Source organism: Setaria viridis, chromosome 9, assembly GCF_005286985.2.
Source record: "Setaria viridis chromosome 9, Setaria_viridis_v4.0, whole genome shotgun sequence".
Taxonomy (NCBI): Eukaryota; Viridiplantae; Streptophyta; class Magnoliopsida; order Poales; family Poaceae; genus Setaria; species Setaria viridis.
Genome location: NC_048271.2, coordinates 43,807,015 through 43,827,713, shown reverse-complemented (window position 1 = coordinate 43,827,713; position 20,699 = coordinate 43,807,015). Strand labels below are relative to the sequence as shown.

Below are 20,699 nucleotides of genomic sequence, written 5' to 3'. Positions count from 1 at the left end.
TGTTTGCTGCCTTCTGAATTTCAGAATTTTAATTTGAATTGAATGGAGGAAGAGGCCGTCCCTGGCAAGCCGCGGGCGCGGCGCGCTGGTGCTATGCCGGTGGCCCGTTCGGCCGTGCCGGACTGCCGGCAATGTTTTTTTAAGGAATTTTGACTCGGACGTGCGTAACCGCCGCGCCACTCCGCTCCCTCCCCTCCCCTCCCCTCCCCTCCCCTCTCCTCTCTTCCCCTCCGGAAATGGCGCGCCACCTCTTCTCCACTCCGCCTCCCATCCATCTCCTCCTCTCCATTACTCCACTCTGCGATTCCGCACCATCTCCGCTCCGCCCCGCCCCTCCCCGCAACTCCCCCCGACCCCCGACCAATCGTCGGTTCACGCACGTCGTGCCGCGATTCCTCGCGATCTGGAAGGAAGGAAGGGGGAGGGTTTGGTGCGGCGATGAAGGAGCGCCGGTGACCAAGGAGGAGTAGCGACGATGATGCTTGGGCTGGTGCAGCTGCTGGTGGGGTTCGTCGTCGCCTGGGAGGCCGTCGAGCTCGTCCTCCGCCACGGCCTCCTCCTCTCCGTCTTCAAGCTCGGCATCCTCGCCGCCCTCGCCGCCGCCGCAGGATGCGTCGCCGTCATGTACGTGCCCCCCCCCCTCTTCCTCCCCGTTTCGTGTATCCCTCTCCGAACGAATTCGTTCGTCGCTCTACGCTGCTGTACGTTCGCGGAGTGGGATGGGCGCGATCGGCTAACGATTTCTGTGTTGCAAACCCAATTGCAGCCTCCTCGCCAGGGCGGTGGCCTGGGTGCTCCGACGCGCGGCCAAGCTCTCCATCGGGTGCCGCTCCTACGGCCTCAATTATCTGCGGGACATCACCATTTCATCCCCAAAGGTATCAAAGGGCTGCGGGCCTCTCTGCCTGCTCCCGTCCCTCCTCGTCTGTCCATGCCAATGCCAATGCCAATGCCAATCCTGACATATGATTGAATCGCGTTTGCGTCGCATTTCAGGGCGCTGTTGAGTCTATTTGTATTGGTGAAATCAGACTTGGCCTGCGGAAACCGCTCACCCAGCTGGGATTTACCATACTAACTCATGGACCAATCCTGCAAATGCAAATCTCTGATTTGGACGTTGTGCTCAGGCAACCTGTGAAATCCTCAAACAAGAAGAAACCTAGCTCTCGCAAACCGTCCTCAACTTCATCCGCCAAAGCAAAAGGAAAATCCAAAGGACAAGCGAAATGGAGGCTAATAACAAGCGTGGCCAGTCTATTATCGTTATCCATAGTGGAGTTGAGGCTTAAGGTACTGCCTTCTATCGGATATCTTAACTCTGTCAACCATGGTTGCATGTGCTGATGATTCTAGTTGGTTAGCTTGCGTGCTTGTTTCTGGTAGTTTTAGTTGTATTTTAAGTCAGTAAAATGAGCTATGTAACTGCAACCATAGCCAGACGGCTCGTGTTGTAAATAACTCCTATTTCCTTCTTAATGAAAAAGTACAAAGCTCTCCTCCGTACCATTGAAAAAGGAAAGATAATATATTATAATGAACTCCGGCATTTTTGTGCATGACATATTCCTCTCCCAGTCATTCTATAAACATTTTTTCTCTGTTATTATTAGCAGATGCTGGAAGCAAACAAGTTGAATTAGTCAGTCATATAATTTGTTTCTTAAGCAACATATTCTCATCAAAGGTTTTGTTGCCTGACAGATTTTTGTGCCCAGTTTTGTGCTAGCAGAAGATGTGTGCTCTGGTTCTGGTTCAGTCTTGGTACATTCTATATGATATAGCCATATCCAAATAGTTAAAGAATAGCCTTCACCCATTTTTAATGTGTTGTTAGGAGCTTAGCTACGCGGGTTAAATAATCTTTGGATTTATTCGACAACAAGTCTTCCATATGCATCAATTTACATGGATTTTACTATCCTCTTTCTTGCTTTTGTTTGCAATCTATGGCATATTTTTTAGAGCACAAGGATTATGTACGAGTCACAGTGGCTTTAACACATGTTCTCTGTCTTGTTTTTTTGTTGTTGATAACTTGGTCTTTAAAATTGCAGGCTCCAAAAGCTGCTGTTGGCATCAAGGACCTTAAGATTGATATATCCAAAACTGGAGGATTGGCTCCAGTTCTTAATGTTCAAATTAATATAATACCTATATTTATACAAGCATTGGAGCCAGACAGCATTGACAACAACACATCGGTGTTTAGTAAATTGGATTGGTGGGTTAGTGGACAATATTGTTCAGCCATGGACACTTCTGACTGTAGCTCATTCCTGTTTGAGGACATATCACTCTCATGTGACCTTCATCAGAGGTAATATCTTAATTGAATGTTTTGCAAACATCACAGATTAGTAAACAATGAAAGAATGAACAATAAGAACTATTCTTGACAATGCTGTTTAGGGATAAAGGAATTAGAGTGAAGAATTTGGATTTGATCCTTGGTCCAATTGTTGTGAATTTGGAAGAGAAATTACTCACCAAGAAGAAACAGTCTGCATCTACTGTTGCTGACCAAAAGGATGAACCTTCCGTGGATAATAAGTCATCTGCCAGATCTGAAGGGGGCAAACTTGCATCACTAAATAAGAAGATAAGTCTGTTACCTGAAAAGGTTGTATGAACTCCCTAGAATACACCTGATGTTTCTCTTTTTAGCTATCGACAAGCCTTTTGCCCATCTGCATGCATAATTCATCTTCTTTTATTTTTCTCGAATACGCAGGAGAACTGCGTATCATTGTATTAAAAGTAGAGAGATGAGTCATACAGAGACCCAAACACACACGCACACACAGCTTGCGTATATCTTGAACAATAGTTGTCTTCATTCATTTTCCCCATGAATTATATGGACCTATGGTTTTGTTCTTTATGTTGATTTAGAAGGTGGTTGCATTGCAGTGATATGGCTTAGCCAAAGTAAAACTATTCCTGATGTATGCACAGCCAGGGCAGGATGGGTATTTCTTTATATGTCGAACTGTTGAATAATCTTGTTTCACTAGTGGTGATATCTCATTAGAGACCAGAAGTTATCATTATTGAGTGCGTAATATTATAGGACCGCAAAAATGTCAAAAAGAAAAAAAAAGAGGTGAAATCGAATATCATACATAATCAACTCTAAAACTTTTTTTTTGCCAGCAGATCTAACCCAGGGATTTAACTTCCCCTGGGGCACACTTCGAAACTTAATCTGAATAGAGCATCTCTCACGGTCTAGATTTGCTATTTTAAATTGTTACTTTTAACTTTTAACATAAGTTGACTGTTGGATTACTATTCACTAAAATGTAGTTTTATTTGGAAGGTTAGCTTCAACATGTCCAAACTGGATCTGAAGTTTTTGCCAAAAGATCATGGCCTCTCAGTCAACAATGAAATTGGTAGCATATCTTTGAGATGTACAAGGTTACAACCACAACACGACTTCGGAGAGAACACAACACATCTTCGGTTGGAAACTGATGTAACAGAGATTCATGTATGTTTATATTTTTCTGTAGGAAATATAATTTCCTCAGTTTTGATCAGTTCAACATGATTGTTTACTATAGGATTGAGTCTGAACTTTTTAAAATTATTGTTTCTAAATTCCAGCTTCTAATGGATGGTGCCACCTCAGTATTAGAGGTTGCAAAAGTTTCAACAGTAGTTTCAGCTAACATTCCCACTCAGGTCAGTTTGATCTAAATCTTTATTAAATCAAACTTTCTTTTGATCATTTGGTTTCGTTGGAGAATTTTGTGGGCCTCCATCTACCTTCTTTTATTATCTTTAATTTTCTATGTTTTTGGAGAAAAATACTTCCCTTACACTCAGATAAGACTTCCTTTAAATACACAATTTTGGTTTGACTTGATCCAAATGGTAAAAAAAATTAGATCTAAAAACTGTTGATTCCACCAAGTGGATCATCCATTAGATGTAGCAATGGCCACTTTCTGTTGTTTGTTTTGCAGTGTTGCATAGTGATCTACAATCTAGAGTAAAGGAGTGTATCTGGATAGGGAAAATCTCTTCATGTACTCTGAAAAATGGCCGATGTATAGCTGGCAGAATTTTGTGTAATTCTATTTAGGACTTTGTTGAAAATGCAATTTTGTACATTGTTTGCCTTGCAACTGGGACATAAGCAAGAAGCATATATAATATTTGGCCAGTTAAATGATATTACACCACATGCTCTGTCTGCATTTACGGCATGGTTTTCCAGTATTATTCATTGCAAGTAAGTTGATGAACTAATGCTTCATTTCTGGGCTGAATTTATGTGATAAAGAATTACCCCTTTTGTGTGAGAGCATGCTTCTGATTTTCTTACTCTGTGCTTCCCATTTATGCTTATTTATCTGTAATGCCCTGTACAGTCTCCTTTTTTATATAGTGAACCATCCTTTGCACGTATTTTATGGTTTATAATTTCTTTTGGAGCTAATTGAATGTGCTGATGCATTTCCCCCCTCAGCCAGCATTGCCAGTTCAAGCTGAAGTAGATGTCAAGATTAGTGGGTTCCAATGTAACCTCATTATAAGCAGAATTAAGCCACTGATTAGAATTAACTCAGATAAAAAGAAGCCCCTTGTTCTCCGTGAGAGTCCTCAACAAGAGAAGGCACCCAAAGAAAAATTGGCATTGGCTTTGGCATGTACACTGTCAGCTCCTGACTTTACTCTTGTACTTCACAGTCTTGATGATGTACCACTTTACCATGTAAGTACATTATGGATACTGTGCCGTATAGTTCTGTTCTAGTTGAACTTTTAGTTGGATACATTGCATTACTCATGTATCAGATTTTAATAGTGGCATGTTCTATTTATAACTCATCTTCATACTGCCAAAACAACCATGTTTAGCATCCACATGCTAACCACTGTAGAGAGATCGATTGCACTGGCTTGAAGGGGAAAATGGCACTCATGGAGAGAGTGCTTAGGTGAGGAAGGGAACTCAACTGTGAAAGAGATAGAAACTTGTTACTAGTTCATGTTTATTCTATTTTGTTTCATACAATAGGCCTCCTTTTACAGAGGGTTCTCATTTGCATTATAGATAAGACAATCTAATGACTACCTTCCTAACATACAGATTAGTTTCCACCCTACACCACATAACTTGATAATTTGGCCCTAGCAGCTGTGGCCATGAGATTATGACCGCGTCCTGATGATGTGGCCAACTCATTTAGTTTCAATATTACTTAAGTCACACAACAACAACAACAGTGAATGTTTCAAAGTGATTTTCGAATTGCTCTTCATTTACAATGTTTGAGCCCTATTTACATGAACAGGGCATTCAAATGACATGATAATAAATTTATAATTTATTTGGTGTTGGTAGATGATGATTTTCTTAAATCAGAAGTTGCAGATGCCAATAATGGGTACCTTTCCAAGTCTTTCACCCTAATCATGACTGCCCACTAGGCTCCTAAATGAGATTTTTGTTTATGCTTGGTAGTGCAGGAAGATTAGTACCAACGGGTCTGTAGTTATCATGTTTAAATACAGTAGGGGCATTTCCTTCAAAGAAAAAAATATCATGTTTAGATGATTCTAGACTTTTCGGTGTGTCCAAATTATAATGACATCAAGAATTATTGCATTGCCATTTTTTAATCTAATGCCAATCTCACTCTGTAAGTATTGGACAATGCAGTGTCTTTTTCAATCAACTAGTGTTTCTGCAAGTAAGTTGGTAGACCAAGGAACTCAATTGCATGTCAAGCTTGGTGAATTGAAATTGCTTGTTGCTGGCAAACGCCTACAGTCGATGAATGAAAGTATCTCAGGCACCTTACTGCACATTAGCCACTCAACTCTTGATCTGGAACAAAAGGACCCAGGCAAAGATAATGGTGAAGACCATGCTAAATCCTCTATCTCTGTTAAGATATCTGAAATCAGAATGTACTTCTGTTTTTACTATCTTGAGTCACTTTGTGCCAATGCAATGTCCTACAAAGTGTTTCTGAAAAGCATTTTGCCTCCTAAGAAACGACCTGTCCACGAGAATGCTCCTCAAAAGTCTATCAAGAAAGCTAAAGGAGCACAGCTTCTCAAAATCAATGTTGCACAGTGCTTTATTATGTATGATGGTGATATGAGGCTGGAAGATATGGCTATAGCCGATCCAAAGCGTGTAAATTTTGGTTCTCAGGGTGGTCGTGTTGTAATCATCAATGAAGATAATGGTTCCCCAAGGATGGCCTACGTAAATTCTACTAGCCTTCCGGATCATAAGAATGTTCACTTCTCCACATCTCTGGAGATTTGTCAGTTTTGTGTGTCTTTGAATAAAGCAAAGAACTCCATGCAGGTTGAACTTGAGAGCTTCAGACTGACACATAAAGAGGACCAGCTTGACAATAAACCTGTAGAGGAGACCAAGCTGTTTGATGTGCGTAAAGCAAAGTTTGTCCAGCGTTCTGGTGGGCAGAATGATGTTGCAGCCTGCTCTCTCATCAATGTGACTGACATTGCAATCAGGTATGAGCCTGATCCCTGTCTGGAGCTGCTTGAAGTGGCCACACGACTTAAATCTGTTCTGCATAGGATAAAGCTCCAGAATTCTGTTACTGAGGTGAAAGATGATACACTAAGCATGGATATCCCAGCAAAAAAAGAAGACCATGGCCAGCAAGAAAAGGCACAAAGGAAGCGAGAATCAGTTATTGCCATCGATTTGGAATCGTTGAAAATTTCAGGTGAACTTGCTGATGGGGTTGAAGCAATGGTTCAAGTAGGATCCATATTTTCTGAGAATGCAAAGATAGGTGTTTTGGTCGAGGGACTAGCAGTCAGTTTTTGTGGTGCATGGATATTCAAAAGCAGTCGCATGCAGTTATCTCGTATCCCAGTTTCTGTTTCTGATAGCCATCCCGATAAGAAGTTACAATCTGCAGCTGTGTGCGATTGGGTTATTCAATGCCGTGATGCTAATATTTGCTTGCCATTTAGGTTGCAACTAAGAGCTATTGATGATGCTGTAGAAGACACATTGCGGGCCTTCAAACTTATTTCTGCAGCAAAAACATCTGTTTTATTTCCTGAGAAGAAATCTAGCACCACCAGCAGCAGTAGCAGCAAAAAGAGCAAATCAAAATCAATGGCATTTCGGTATGTGCGGATCATCGTGCGTGACCTGATAGCAGAAATTGAGGAAGAGCCCATGCAAGGATGGCTTGATGAGCATATCAGTTTAATGAAGAATGTATTTTGTGAGTCCACAGTTAGGTTGAATCTACTTGATGAGCTTGCTTCAGGCAAAAGTAAGGATTCCCCCAAGGCAAAAGTGGATACTTCTACTTCTGAAAAAAACAATGATTGCCCTGAAGCTGATGCAGATGTACCTGGCGCACACTCAATTGAAAAACTCAGAGAAGAGATATACAGAAAGGCATTTCAGTCATATTACCAAGCATGTCAGAAATTGCCGATCTCAGAAGGGTCAGGTGCATGTTCAAGTGGCTTCCAGTCAGGATTCAAGATGAGTACTCGCAGAGCATCAGTAATGTCAGTATGTGCAAAAGATGTTGATGTGAGCCTATCAAAGATTGATGGGGGCGATGAAGGAATGATTAGTTTTATTAAATCTGTAGATCCAGTTTGTGCCAAAAATGATATCCCGTTTTCCCGTTTGTATGGTAGCAATTTTACTTTGAAAACTAGATCCTTATCTGTGTATTTGAGAGATTACGCATTTCCACTCTTCTCTGGAATCTCTGGTAAATGTGATGGACGCCTTGTGCTGGGTCAGCAGGTTAGTGTTCTTACTGTTCACTTAATTCAATGATGACATATTTTTAGAACGGTTAACTGTTTTCAGTTAGGAAATACCATTAGAATGGTTAACTAACCTTTTACCCCTAGAAAAGATACAGGCTTCATCTAACTGTCTGTTTGAGAACATCATTTGTATTTCCTACAAAATGATTTTATCTACAGCATTTTGTAGAATTCTTTATGGTAATCAAGAATCATTCTAAGTTGCACTGATTTTTTTCTCCTGGTGGCAGGCAACCTGTTTTCAGCCGCAGGTTCGACAGGATGTCTATGTTGGCAAATGGTGGAAAGTAAATCTGCTCCGCTCTGCAACTGGCTATACACCACCAATGAAAACGTATTGTGACATACCATTGCATTTTAAAAAAGGGGAAGTGTCATTTGGAGTTGGCTATGAGCCAGTTTTTGCTGATATAAGCTATGCTTTTACTTGTGCACTCCGAAGGGCAAATTTAGCTAAGAGGTGGTTCTTTGAGCGTCCTGAACCCCCTAGAAGAGAGCGCAGCTTACCCTGGTGGGATGATATGAGAAACTATATTCATGGCAAATTTAACTTGAGTTTTACTGAGACAGAATGGCATCTCCCAGCTTCGACAAACCCTTATGAAAAGATGGATCAAATGCTAATCACATCTGATTATATGGAAATATGTTATGTGGATGGTTATGTCAGTCTGTCTTCGAAGTATCTAAAGGCGTACATAACTAGCTTAGAGAGTCTAGCAAAGAAGACAAGTTTAGAAATCCCACATCATCCAGCTATACCTTTCCTTGAAACCCCCTCCTTTTTCATGGATATTTCAATACAGTGGGGATGTGATTCAGGTAACCCTATGGATCATTTTATATTTGCTCTTCCTGCTGAAGGAAAACCGAGGGATAAAGTTTTTGATCCATTCCGCTCGACTTCTCTGTCACTGAAATGGAGTTTTTCACTTAAGCCTTCAACTACCGAACCCACAGAACATCAACGAAAGAGTGATGTGTATACAAATGATTCTCCGACTGTGAATGTGGGGGCTCATGATTTGGTCTGGCTAGCGAGGTGGTGGAACTTGCTTTTTCTTCCTCCCCACAAATTAAGATTGTTTTCTAGGTTTCCACGTTTTGGAGTTCCTAGATTTGTACGGTCTGGAAACCTCCCACTTGATAGAGTTATGACCGAACAGTGCATTCGTTTTGATGCCATTTTCTTGAAGATTAACAACATGCCTCTACAGCCAGATGATCCTGCTAAGGGTTTGACACTACACTTCACAAAGTTTAGGATTGAAATAGCTTTCAGCCGTGGGAAGCAGATATTTACATTCGATTGCAAGCGTGAACCTCTTGATCTTGTCTACCAGGGCATAGATCTACACTTGGTGAAAGTATTTCTTAACAGAATACCTGAACCATCAACTTCTAAGGATTCCAAGGTAGAAAATAAGAGTACAAAAGATAGAGATAGTCCTGGTGACAAGGGCAACAAGAAAACTAGTTCAACTGAGAAAAGCCGGGATGATGGATTTTTTCTGCATTCTGATTATTTCACAATACGAAAACAAAGTCCTAAGGCTGATGCTGCTAGATTATCAGCGTGGCAGGAAGATGGCAGGAAAAAATCTGAAATGCCATTAATCAAGTCCGAGTTTGATGGGGGTGATGAAAGTGACCGTGATCAATCAGGTAGTGATGATGAGGGATTCAATGTCGTGGTGGCTGATAGTTGCCAGAGAGTTTTTGTCCATGGACTAAAAATTCTATGGAATTTAGAAAACCGAGCTGCTATCCTCTCCTGGGTTGGTGGTTTAACTCAAGCATTTCAGCCTCCAAAACCCTCTCCTTCTCGGCAATACACCCAAAGAAAGATTCTTGAGAAGAAACAGTTAATCAAAGAAGCTGAGATGCCGAAGGATGGGGCTCTCAACTCTGTGTCAGCATCACAGCCTTCGGAACCTCAACAGATGAAGAGTTCAGAATCACCACCTTCCAATGAGTCCAGCAAGTCAGATCTGACATCAAGTAGTGAAACTGGTATGTTGAATAGCATTATCCATCTTTCCTAGTTGTTGGCATTGTTGCGATCAGCCAGGATTAAGATGGTATTTATTTATTACATGTATACACATTCTTGTTGTACTATTTAGTTTTCAGCAATGTGCTAAACACAAACAGAACAGCAAGTACAATCAAAATTTTCACTGTCTATTATCTGATGTAGCACTTAAGCCTTCGAATAATAGTGATGCTGAAGAGGAAGGTACAAGGAATTTCATGGTTAATATTGTGCAACCTCAGTTCAATTTGCATTCAGAAGAAGCGAATGTGAGTAAATTGTCTTTGCATTTCTTTGCTAAATTCTATTTTGAAATTATATTTGGCATCTTAACTATTGTTAGCTTGTTTATTCATTGTAGAAGCTTCTGCTTTTTTTTAATACACAAAGTACTATGATGTAACTAAATATTATTCATTTGAATGAACTTTTAAACTTCACAATTCTTGGATGACTCATAGTGGATTATAGAGATATCAAGATGGCAAGTGGAACGCTATTTGACAGCTGATAAATTTAGCTTCAAGCTCACTTTTGTTATTTATTTGTTGGCAACATGATATTGAAATTAATGATCTTTTTCCTTTCATCTTCATTTATTTACATTGAAGTCTTAGGAGTGCTGCTGCAATTACTTACTAGATATCTACTCAATTACATCAGGGTAGGTTTCTGCTGGCTGCTGGTAGTGGGCGGGTCATGGTTCGTTCATTTCATTCAGTTGTGCAAGTTGGTCAAGAAATGTTTGAAAAAGCAATTGGTTCCAGCAATGTTGCCACTGGTGGGGCTGGGCCAGAAATGACCTGGTCACGTGTGGAGCTCTCTGTCATGTTGGAGCATGTTCAGGCTCATGTTGCGCCCACCGATGTTGATCCAGGTGCTGGTATTCAGTGGCTGCCAAAAATACACCGTAGATCATCTGAAGTTAAACGAACTGGTGCTTTACTTGAAAGGGTATTTATGCCATGTCAAATGTATCTCCGTTTCACACGGCACAAGGGAGGAACCCCTGAACTAAAGGTCTATTCTCTTGCCATGATTTCATTTTTCTAAACACCTTTTGCTGAGCATATTTCTCAACAACTAGTGGATGTAGCTAGATTATCCATCAACTATTTTTCTATGCAGGTTAAGCCACTGAAAGAGCTTGCATTTAACTCACCAGATATAACTGCTGGTATGACATCCCGTCAATTTCAAGTTATGATGGATGTATTGACTAACCTTCTCTTTGCAAGAACTCCAAGGTACATCAGCTATCTCTTAGCTACTACCTCCGGTCATCAATACGTGACATTTTGAACAGGATTATAGAAATTAAGGAAGGGTGATGTTTACATGTTTTTTCCGATTAACTGCTTTTGCCCACTTACCTCTCCCTGAGAAATCGTTCACGCACTCCAGCCAATGATGTCACTGAGTCATTGCAGTCTCTAGTTTAATTAGGGACAGAACGGTAACAAATGCTTTATTTCACCCAAAGGGCATGTTTCCTTGCACTTTTCTAAACTGCACCGAACGACATAGATTATTGAGTGGAGACAGTAATATATTAGCATTTCAGCAATATAATTCAGAGCCAGTTTAGTGGCTCCTGTTTACTGGTCATAAAGAATGATAAACTATTTTTTTCTCCTTTCCAAAATGTGCACATTGCCAGCGTTTTCCCTGTCCAAAACATATGTTGCTATAGCTTTCCTTTCACAGAACAAGATGGAAATTAATAAACTGTTCTTTACATGTTTGCACGTACCATTGATCTTGGAAAAATACAAGGCACAAGCAAGTAAGATTGCCGCATGCTTAGTATGCATCTATTTGCATGTTTAGGCGTTTAGCTATTAATAGGTCCATTTGGTGAAAAAATGTCTCCGTCTTGTTTAGGTATTTCATGGTTTGCCACTTCATTACCAAGCAATACAGCAAGACCAATTTTGCTTATTTCTAAAAAATCATTTCAGTTTATGTTGGCCAAACACATCTGTATCTTATTTATATTTGCTTTGTGCATAATCAAACTAATTGATTACTCAGAAAACCGAAGAGTAATCTAAGCTATCCCCTGGACAATGATGATGACGACATTGAAGAAGCATCTGATGCAGTTGTACCTGATGGAGTTGAGGAGGTAGAATTAGCAAAGATCGGTGTTGAAGTAAAAGAAAGAGCACGGAAGCTACTGCTTGATGATATCCGAGCCTTGTCTACCGGTGCTGAATCATCTCATGATCAGAGTCCGTCACCAAAGGCTGATGACTCTACATGGATTGTTACTGGTTCAAGGTTAATGCTGGTATGTTCAAAAGTACCATGCTTATATCTAGTTCACATTAGTACAAAAATTACTTCATACCTAAATTAATACTTGCTGCCCTAGTTCAAATGATCATTCAGTTATGGATATTTCCTTATTATGTCATTTAGAGCTAACCATAATGGCTAACATAACCTTTGCCAGGTCAAACAACTGAAGAAAGGGCTTGTCAATGTCCGGAATGGTAGGAAAGAGGCATATTCTACGCTAAGAACTGCTATGCAGAAAGCTGCACAGTTGAGGTTGATGGAAAAGGAAAAGAACAAAAGCCCTTCATGTGCCATGAGAATTTCAACGAGGATAAACAAGGTTGTCTGGAGCATGTTAGCAGATGGAAAATCATTTGCTGAAGCTGAGATAAATGATATGGTAAATTTGATTTCTTTCCAGCCAAATATATTCTTGTCTGTCATTTTTGATAGGACCAGGAGTACTACTGTTAAGATTGTGCTTGAGAATGATGATCATTAGTTCCTGTAGAAAACTAACTCTCCATCTGAGCTTAGATCTTGCACTGATTTTCCGATTGATATATAGATTTTTGATTTCGACCGAGACTACAAAGATATTGGCATTGCGCAGTTGACAACCAAGTTGTTTGTCCTCAAAAATGGACTTGCTAATGCAAAATCAGATACTGTTCTGGCACCGTGGAACCCACCTTCTGAATGGGGCAAGTAAGCATCTATCCTCTTGTATGGTGTACATGACTCTTTTTTGGATCTCATGTTGTAGCTCTGTGCAGTCTTTTCTATTTCTTTTTGCGTGATAATATTTTTAAGGATTTTCAACATATATAGTAAGATAACATGGGATTTACAACAATGATGTTCGTCGACAAGCCTATAGAGTGGGTGCAATCTTTTATAGTTTCGGCAATGTATTTTTCTCGATATGACTCTAGATGTTTCACTTTTTCCCCTCGAACACTCAAGAGATGTTTTCACTTCTTAAGACGTTCAAATTTTATTCATCTGTAGCTGACATGCAGGGTTGTATTTCAAATGACAGTACTGGTGTAAAGTACAGGAATGCTCCATTAAAACGAAAAGCTACTCCTGCAGTACTGTTTAACAAAACACACTAACAATAAACCACTATGGGCTTGTTTGGAAGAGGGGATTGCTCTAGTTGGGAACTTTCCTAAGGATTTGGATATATTCCCTCCTTTCCAAACAAAGCCCCAAGTAGATCGCTACATTTTTCGTTCTTTTTCTCAAATGTACAGGAGGAGGAGCTGCCTCTGCATTTCATTGCATTAAGGAGAAATAGTGTTAATGGGTTACATCTGTTTATGCAGCTCTTAGATTACATGTGTGCCTTTTTTGGATTTGAACTACCAACACCGAACAACTTTCTTTCTATTTGTGTGTTACTCCTTTATATGTTCATTGGACCTGCGTTTTAGTTTACTATGTCAATCCTCTCCCTGGCTATCATGCTTCCTGACTCATTTTAAATGCAGGAATGCAATGCTTCGGGTTAATGCCCGGCAGGGTGCTCCAACTGGTGGAAATTCAGTTATCGAGAGTTTCCTAGTAAGTTCAGTTGGGTTTTTTTATTGAACTTCTAATATTTTAGTTTAGAATCATATTTTCCTGCATTTGCTAGTTTTTTTTAACCACAGTTTTCAAGTATATTAAAGAAATATAGATTGTGATATGCAGATATGTATTAGTATGATGTAACTGTGTACTGACTCATTTTTTTCGGGGTACAGTTATATGGATGTCAATAATAGTGCCTCCTTTTTTACCCTTGTAATTGCAGGTAGACATCTATCCACTGAAAATTTATTTGACTGAAGCAATGTACAGAATGATGTGGGGATATTTCTTCCCTGGAGACGAACAGCAACCGCAAAAGCGACAGGTTAGATCATTTCATGTTCTTTGATGTTCTCAATGTTATTGTGCTTTCCTCTTTGATCCTTATCTTTCTTTTCCTTGTACAGGAGCTTTTCAAGGTCTCCACTACAGCAGGAACAAGACGAAAGAAAAGTACTTCTGTTGCGGAGACAAACAGTCCCAATAACCAGTCATCAAAAGAAACCACATTTACACAGAAGCCTGAACTTCGAAGGACATCTTCATTTGACAGATCATGGGAGGAAACAGTTGCTGAGTCTGTAGCTAATGAACTTGTTTCACAAATCCAGGTTCAGTCAAATGCGCAATCTGAATCTCAAGACGCTGCTAAGGATTCAAAGTTATTACGTCCTGTTCGCTCTACTCGTGAGGATAAGAAAATTGTGGAGCCTAATGAGGTGAAGCAAACCAGACCTCAAAAACTGATGGACTTCCGCAATATAAAGATAAGCCAGGTTGGCATCAACTTCTCTGAATGCAGTTTTATTTGTATGAACATCTGGTATTTTAGTACGCACCATGATAAAACAATAGACAGTTTTCTTTAATATTCCTTTTAATTGAATATGCTCTCTAGTTTGCACGATGATGACAGTTTAAGTCTTGGTATGCTAGGTTGAATTGCTTCTCACATATGAAGGATTGCCGTTTGCTGTTAGTGATGTAAGGCTACTTATGGATACCTTCCATCGTGAAGATTTTACTGGAACATGGGCAAGATTGTTTTCCCGAGTAAAGAAACATATTGTATGGGGAGTATTGAAGTCCGTTACTGGCATGCAGGCAAGTATTTTTTTATTTGCTTGTAACTTTTGAAGTCAGAAAGGCACTTTGAATTCCAAATGATTCAGCCATCAAAATAGAACATATCGTAAAGCCACATGTGAATGTGTGTCTATAATTCAATGCCATAATGTTGTTGTTATTTAGATAACTTTTCAGAAGGAGTTCCTATATGGAAATAATCAGGTAGTGAGAAATATTTTTTTACATTTTTCAGCTAATTTGACTAGAGATCACTTATTCCTCTTCTACAGGGCAAAAAGTTTAAAGCTAAATCTACTAGCCAAAAGGAGCCATCTGCTGCCTTAATCAGTGCCAGTGATTTTAATTTAAGTGACAGTGACGGTGATGATGCTGGCAATTCTGATCAACTTCCGGCATTTCTAAAAAAGCCTAGTGATGGAGCTGGTGATGGATTTGCAACGTCTGTTAAGGGTTTGTTTAATTCCCAAAAGAAGAAAGCGAAGGCATTTGTCCTGAAGACGATGAAAGGAGAGGCCGAGCATGATTTCCACGGTGAACGGAGTGAGAATGAAATTGAGTTCTCTCCATTTGCCCGGCAGTTGACGATAACCAAAACAAAGAAGCTTATACGGCGGCACACAAAGAAGTTGAACAAGTCCAAGGTTCACAAAAATGCAGGTGAGCTATTAAGTATTGATTGGCTGACTCAATATGTCCACAGTATCTGCAATGCACCTAAGACAGGACTTATGGTTAGTTTCTGATATCTGAAAATGAAAAGGCTTCCATGTTCCTCACCCTTGTTTTGGTGGGCAAAGAATCTTTCATTGATCGTTCTGTTTTGGCACGTGTCTAAAAATCTGTGCATCTGGCTTACATAGTAATTGCATTTGTTAGTATATGTTGTTAACAAAATTTCACATCTGCGCTACAAGCAAGCACTTAAATGAATAGATTCTCAACACATAACTGAACGAACTGGAGTATCTCCGGTGCAATCGTCAACTGATTTTTGTAGAGCGGAACAGATCTGTTTTCAGTGTAGTAGTAACTCCCAGTTCTGACTTGCCTGTTGATTTCTTCTTCTTCAGCTGCTGAGCAAGAAGTCCTGCCGCCACGTGCTCCTGCTGGATACAACACAGACTCCTCTGACTCATCATCAGCGGAGACAAGCCCAAAAGATTAGCCAGTGACGGCGGCAAAAAGGTTGGGATGGCGCTTGGAAGTCCTGAGTTGAAACGCCTCCAGCTTACTGAGCCCTGAAGCATCGGTACGATCTTCGTGACGGTTTTGTAGTCTTCCGGATAGATGTAGATAGTGTTATTTCAGCATTTCCTCCCCTCATCAGATGGGCTTTGAAAGAAGCTGTAGTAGTGTCATGAGTTGAGGGTGGGGTCATAACTTTTTTTTTTCCCTCGGCCTTGCAGTATCCGGCAAGAACATCCGCTGCGATACATCAAATCTTATCTTTACGTGTATCTAAGGCCTGTTTGTACGAGATTATAATCCACATATATTAATATATTATATAAGCTAGACTATAGGTCATGGGTACTATAGTTGTGGGTGATCCGTCCAAATTAATCTGGCTAAAGTGTACTTAAATCGCCTAACACGTGAACAAGTTAACTCGGCAGTCCGTCGGGTTTCACTTGATAAAATACTTAACTCGGATCAATCACAAAGCAAGCTCACAGGAAGGTGAGTGTTATCCTTAGAAATTACAACAATCCATCCAGATTAACATAGTACGATAGTTTATTACATCAAAGTTTTGAAATTCAAACAAGTTTGCAGCATGTTCAACAGCGGAAGATTTAAAATCTTGCAGAAGCTAAATGTCGGTACGAAATATCACGACGAAGCCGACCATGATATCAATAACCTATATGCTCACCGTCCGAGGAGGGATTCCACTCAACCGACCAGCTCGAAGGGAGTTAAGTAGGCCAAGTAAGACTAGCAGCCACTTCATTGAAATCAGTAACACCAGAAAAGTGAGCCACAAGCAAGGCTGAGCAACTAATACTTAGCAAGACTTACCTGTCGGGTGGTAACTACTCCACCGACTTCCAGACATGCAAGGCTTTTTAGCTAAGGAGTTTGTTTTTACCAAAAACATCTAAGTAGATCCTTACTTTCAAGTTTTAGCAGCAGGTTCTAATAGATTATTTATTCTAGGTAAGCAACATGTTCTAAGCAAGCAAGTTGAGCAAACATTTTATTCCAAGCATCATCATTATTAAATAATCATTCTTTGTTCCACTTATTACTCAACATGGAATAGTGATCAAGCAGTCCCAAAATGTAAGAGGTAGACGACTCGAATCGAGTTTTTAAACCTCGCAAGGTGAACCTAACCCCACGACATCCGTGTAGCACAACGGGTTTGCTTCACTTGTCAGTCATCCCCATCAATTCCCAGGCACGTGGCCAGGGCCCACTTCCCTTGGATATAATGCCCCACGGTCCCGGAACATCGCCATACCGTGACTGCACTTGTAGCCACATGGTGCACCAGGGGAAACTCCGTTCTAGAGAGAGCGGGGAGTATGTCCACGTTCCGATTCAATCAAGTACTGGGCTTCCCTATCCTATACTCGGTATGAGATTAGTACTTTCAAACACTTGACCATGAACGCCGACACATCTCGACCTTAGCACATTTATCTACGGGGCAATCCACCAATCTATAACATATAGCCCAGCCCCGTCCATCATCTTTATGGTTGCAGAAAGAGTAGGCAAGCAACTCCTATAACTCGCGAGTGACGGAAAATCACTTGACTTTTACCGAATCCTATTTAGCATTGCATCTACTCATCCTAACATACTAGTATTCATCACATAGGTACCTAGGGTTATGCAACTAGGGTTCCAAGCAACACCTATAAACTTAAATGCACAAATATAAACAACATAAGTAGTGTATGAATTTGGAAAACTGGGTTATGCTCCAGGATTTGCGTTCGATCTCAGATGGAGTTAGTGAGTCTTCAGGAGCTTGGTCTTGCGCGGGTTCAGCCTCCAAGTGATGTAGTTCCACCAGGGGCTCTTTTTCCTGAGTGACGTGAAACTCGTATGTCCCGTCTACGAGGTTAGCTTCTACACGAGATGCATATGCAATGTATAAGTTTCATGAGTTTGCAAGCAAGATGCATTTCAAGTTAAACAAACGCACTAAGTGCAACGACCACAACACTTAGATAAGCCTTAACTTTATATGCTAGATGAGTAATTTCATGTTTTAATCCTCAGGTAGTATTTGATGGTGATTATGTACACATATAGGATTTTAACAACTTTGACTTCACAAAAGAGGGGTGGGGTCACTTTAGAGTTGCTTAACATGTAGTTGGAAAGTTATCCTGTTTCTGAATGTTTTTCGGAACCTCTTCCAAAATTACCATTTTACCCTTATCATTACTTACTTTGTCTTATCTATTTATTCTTAGCTCTAACTTCCATAATTCATTTCAGTGGTATATGATTAGTTATGGGGTTGAAAATTTTACAGTGACTTCTTCATACCATTACTAGGCTTCTGTAAAAATTTGGGGTTCATTGGATTACTACAGAAATCATTATATTTATTTCACCACCCTAAGGTAGCAAGCACTTAACTATTTTCATCTTGCTTAACACAAAGCGTTTGTTGCTGAAATTTTAACAGTGAGTTATATAGGTGCAGCAGAGTCTTTGGTAAATTTTTCAGGAGTTTTGATGAAGGACATCTATCTTCCATATTTATCTATTATTTACTCTTGCATAAAAATAAAGGCATGTTCCAACATGTTTCTTATAGTGACCATTATTTTTTCTAGAAATCATGTTGCATAAGTGATCTAACCCAGGTGGTTTCATATTTTTCTCTGACAGATTCCATTACTTATGCAAAAAGAAAGATTTTTCACTAGATTTCAAGGATAAAACTAAAACAGTGACATAAACATCTATGCCAGGGTACTAAGTAATTTTCCTAGCACCAGCTCACTGAAACAAACCTATTATAAGTGGTTTTTCTATTTTACCATTTTTCTATGATTTACTATGCATTTAATGGATTAAACAAGATTTAAAGCGTAAAGAAATATTTGTAATAGTAACATGGCCAACACCATTTTTCTGTGAAACTACTTATCTCAAGGATTTTAACAAAGTTGGTTTGGCACTTTTATCAATTTTCTACAATTACTTATGCATTTTCAAAGTTCAGGCCATTTAATCCACTTTAAAACAGAAAAGTCACTGGCACATTTACGCTTGGTTTCTTACACTTAGGTCCCTGCGCACGTTAAAGCTTCACGGTAGGGCCCCTAGAAAAACTCTAATCAACGCAACTATGCCCTTGCGGCGACCGGCGATAGGTCCGGCGAAAACCCGACGATTAACGGCGCAACCGAGGGGAACAAGTACTCAGGTGCGTGTGACGGTGCAGGCGGCAGCGGAGGGTTGTCGGTAGTGAACGGCGAAGAGGACGGACTCGGGTGGCGGCGGTGAAGTGCTCGGGTGTTCCGGCGTCGGTGAGGTGTCCGGTGGCCAACAGGTGGCGGTGAAAGCTTCGCTTGGTTGTGCGGAGGCGATTGGGGGTGGTGGCGAGTGGAAGTGCTAGGTGGAAGGGGGGCCGTCAATGATGAGGTCTCACGGCGGCGGAGCTTGTAGGGGAGTAAAGGCGCGTGGAGGGGAAGCTCTGGCGGTGTGAAGCCTTTTATGGCCGCGGGTGCGTGCAGGGGAGCGAGGCAAATCCAAGGCGGGCGAGCGACGTGGCCAGAGGCGAGCGGGGGAGGAAAGCTAGGCGGCGGGTGAGTGACCGGCGGCATTGAGTGGCGGAAGGAGATGCGGGTCGCGGGGTGATCTTGTGGCCATTGGGTGCGAGTGATTGCAAGCGCAAAGAAGCAGCTTTGCCGGGCGGATGGATTGGCGAAGCTGATGCGCGAGTTGTCGTGTCAAACGCTGGGGTTGGGCGGAGGGCGTCGGCCGGTAGGCGGTGACGTCATGGCGGAGGGAGGAGCTCGCGGGATAGGGCAGAGGGGATCGTTTGTCAAGGGGAGGATAGGCTCACGCGGTCACTGGTCAGGAGGGGCACCGTTGGGTCTTGTTGCGACCGCGGGTTGGGCATGGCGAGCTCGCCGGTGGGGAAGAGCCACACGGCGGCGGCGAGCTGGAGCATGTGGCGCGCGCTCTGGCGAAAAGGGTGTGACGTGGTTCAGGTGCAGGGGTGATGTTTGGGTAGGGTTTATTTGAAAATTTTCAACTAAACTTGAAATATGGCCTTTCTATGATTTGTTGGTCACAGGTCAGGCTTCAACTTCTACAAAAGGGTTGGGTCCAAAATCGAGCTAGATTTGAATTTATAAAGTCTCAAAGTTCGGCAGAACGCACGAATTTCAGATTTGGGCTGATTTGCAGTCTGAGCTGATTTCACGGATTTGGCTGATTTTGGCTTGAAATTTGAAGGGCTTAGGTTGGGAATTTGACCAGAGGCTTTTTGATGAAGTTGTTTTATGAACATAGATATCAAACTTCTATAAATGGTTTTACTTAAGTTCTGTTCAAGTTTTGTGAGTAAATTGTATTCCAAGATACACACTTGAACTGTTTTCAAACTCGGCACCATTTTGCAGTTTGGAGCTGAGTTGACTGTTTTGGTCGACTTTGACCCAAGTTTTGAAGAGTTTTTGTTGAGATTTGACCCTGGGTCAAATAAGTAAAATATAAATAGACTTGTAGTACTCAAACTTTTATAAAGTGTCTAGCTAAAGGTTAGTATAAATTTTATGAGAAAAAGGGCTGCCAAGTTGAGGAAATTTTCACTGGTTCAGACTTGAGTCTTAAGTGCTGTTTTTGCTGAGTTGGAGAGTTAAGCTCAGTTTGGCCTAGAATTCGAGCAGATTCTAAATTGATTTAGTTCAAGCTCTAATTGTCAAAC

General features: G+C 40.9%; 1 protein-coding gene across 2 annotated transcripts; it reads left to right on the top strand.

Moving 5' to 3' along the window:
- Positions 1-239: 239 nt before the first annotated feature.
- Positions 240-16,313, top strand: LOC117838292 (protein ABERRANT POLLEN TRANSMISSION 1). 2 transcript variants are annotated; one of them, XM_034718255.2, is made up of 22 exons: positions 240-624; positions 767-878; positions 997-1,293; positions 2,058-2,320; positions 2,413-2,623; positions 3,323-3,496; positions 3,613-3,690; positions 4,481-4,726; positions 5,678-7,780; positions 8,037-9,819; positions 10,007-10,110; positions 10,505-10,861; positions 10,970-11,088; positions 11,876-12,134; positions 12,300-12,524; positions 12,693-12,832; positions 13,621-13,693; positions 13,926-14,027; positions 14,110-14,478; positions 14,639-14,806; positions 15,061-15,448; positions 15,862-16,313. In XM_034718255.2, exons 1-22 carry the CDS (start codon positions 476-478, stop codon positions 15,954-15,956), a joined length of 7,815 nt encoding a protein of 2,604 aa, XP_034574146.1. In that variant the 5' UTR covers positions 240-475; the 3' UTR covers positions 15,957-16,313. The 2 variants fall into 2 exon arrangements, with proteins under 2 accessions (XP_034574146.1, XP_034574147.1); XM_034718256.2 differs by lacking the exons at positions 240-624; positions 767-878; positions 997-1,293; positions 2,058-2,320 and having other exon boundaries at positions 2,485-2,623; positions 3,328-3,496.
- Positions 16,314-20,699: the final 4,386 nt, after the last annotated feature.

Coding starts and splice junctions, on each gene's coding strand:
- LOC117838292 (XM_034718255.2), top strand. CDS start 476: ATGATGCTTGGGCTGGTGCAGCTGCTGGTGGGGTTCGTCGTCGCCTGG. Junction 625..766: donor GCAGGATGCGTCGCCGTCAT/GTACGTGCCCCC, acceptor ACCCAATTGCAG/CCTCCTCGCCAGGGCGGTGG. Junction 13,694..13,925: donor CAGTTATCGAGAGTTTCCTA/GTAAGTTCAGTT, acceptor TTGTAATTGCAG/GTAGACATCTATCCACTGAA.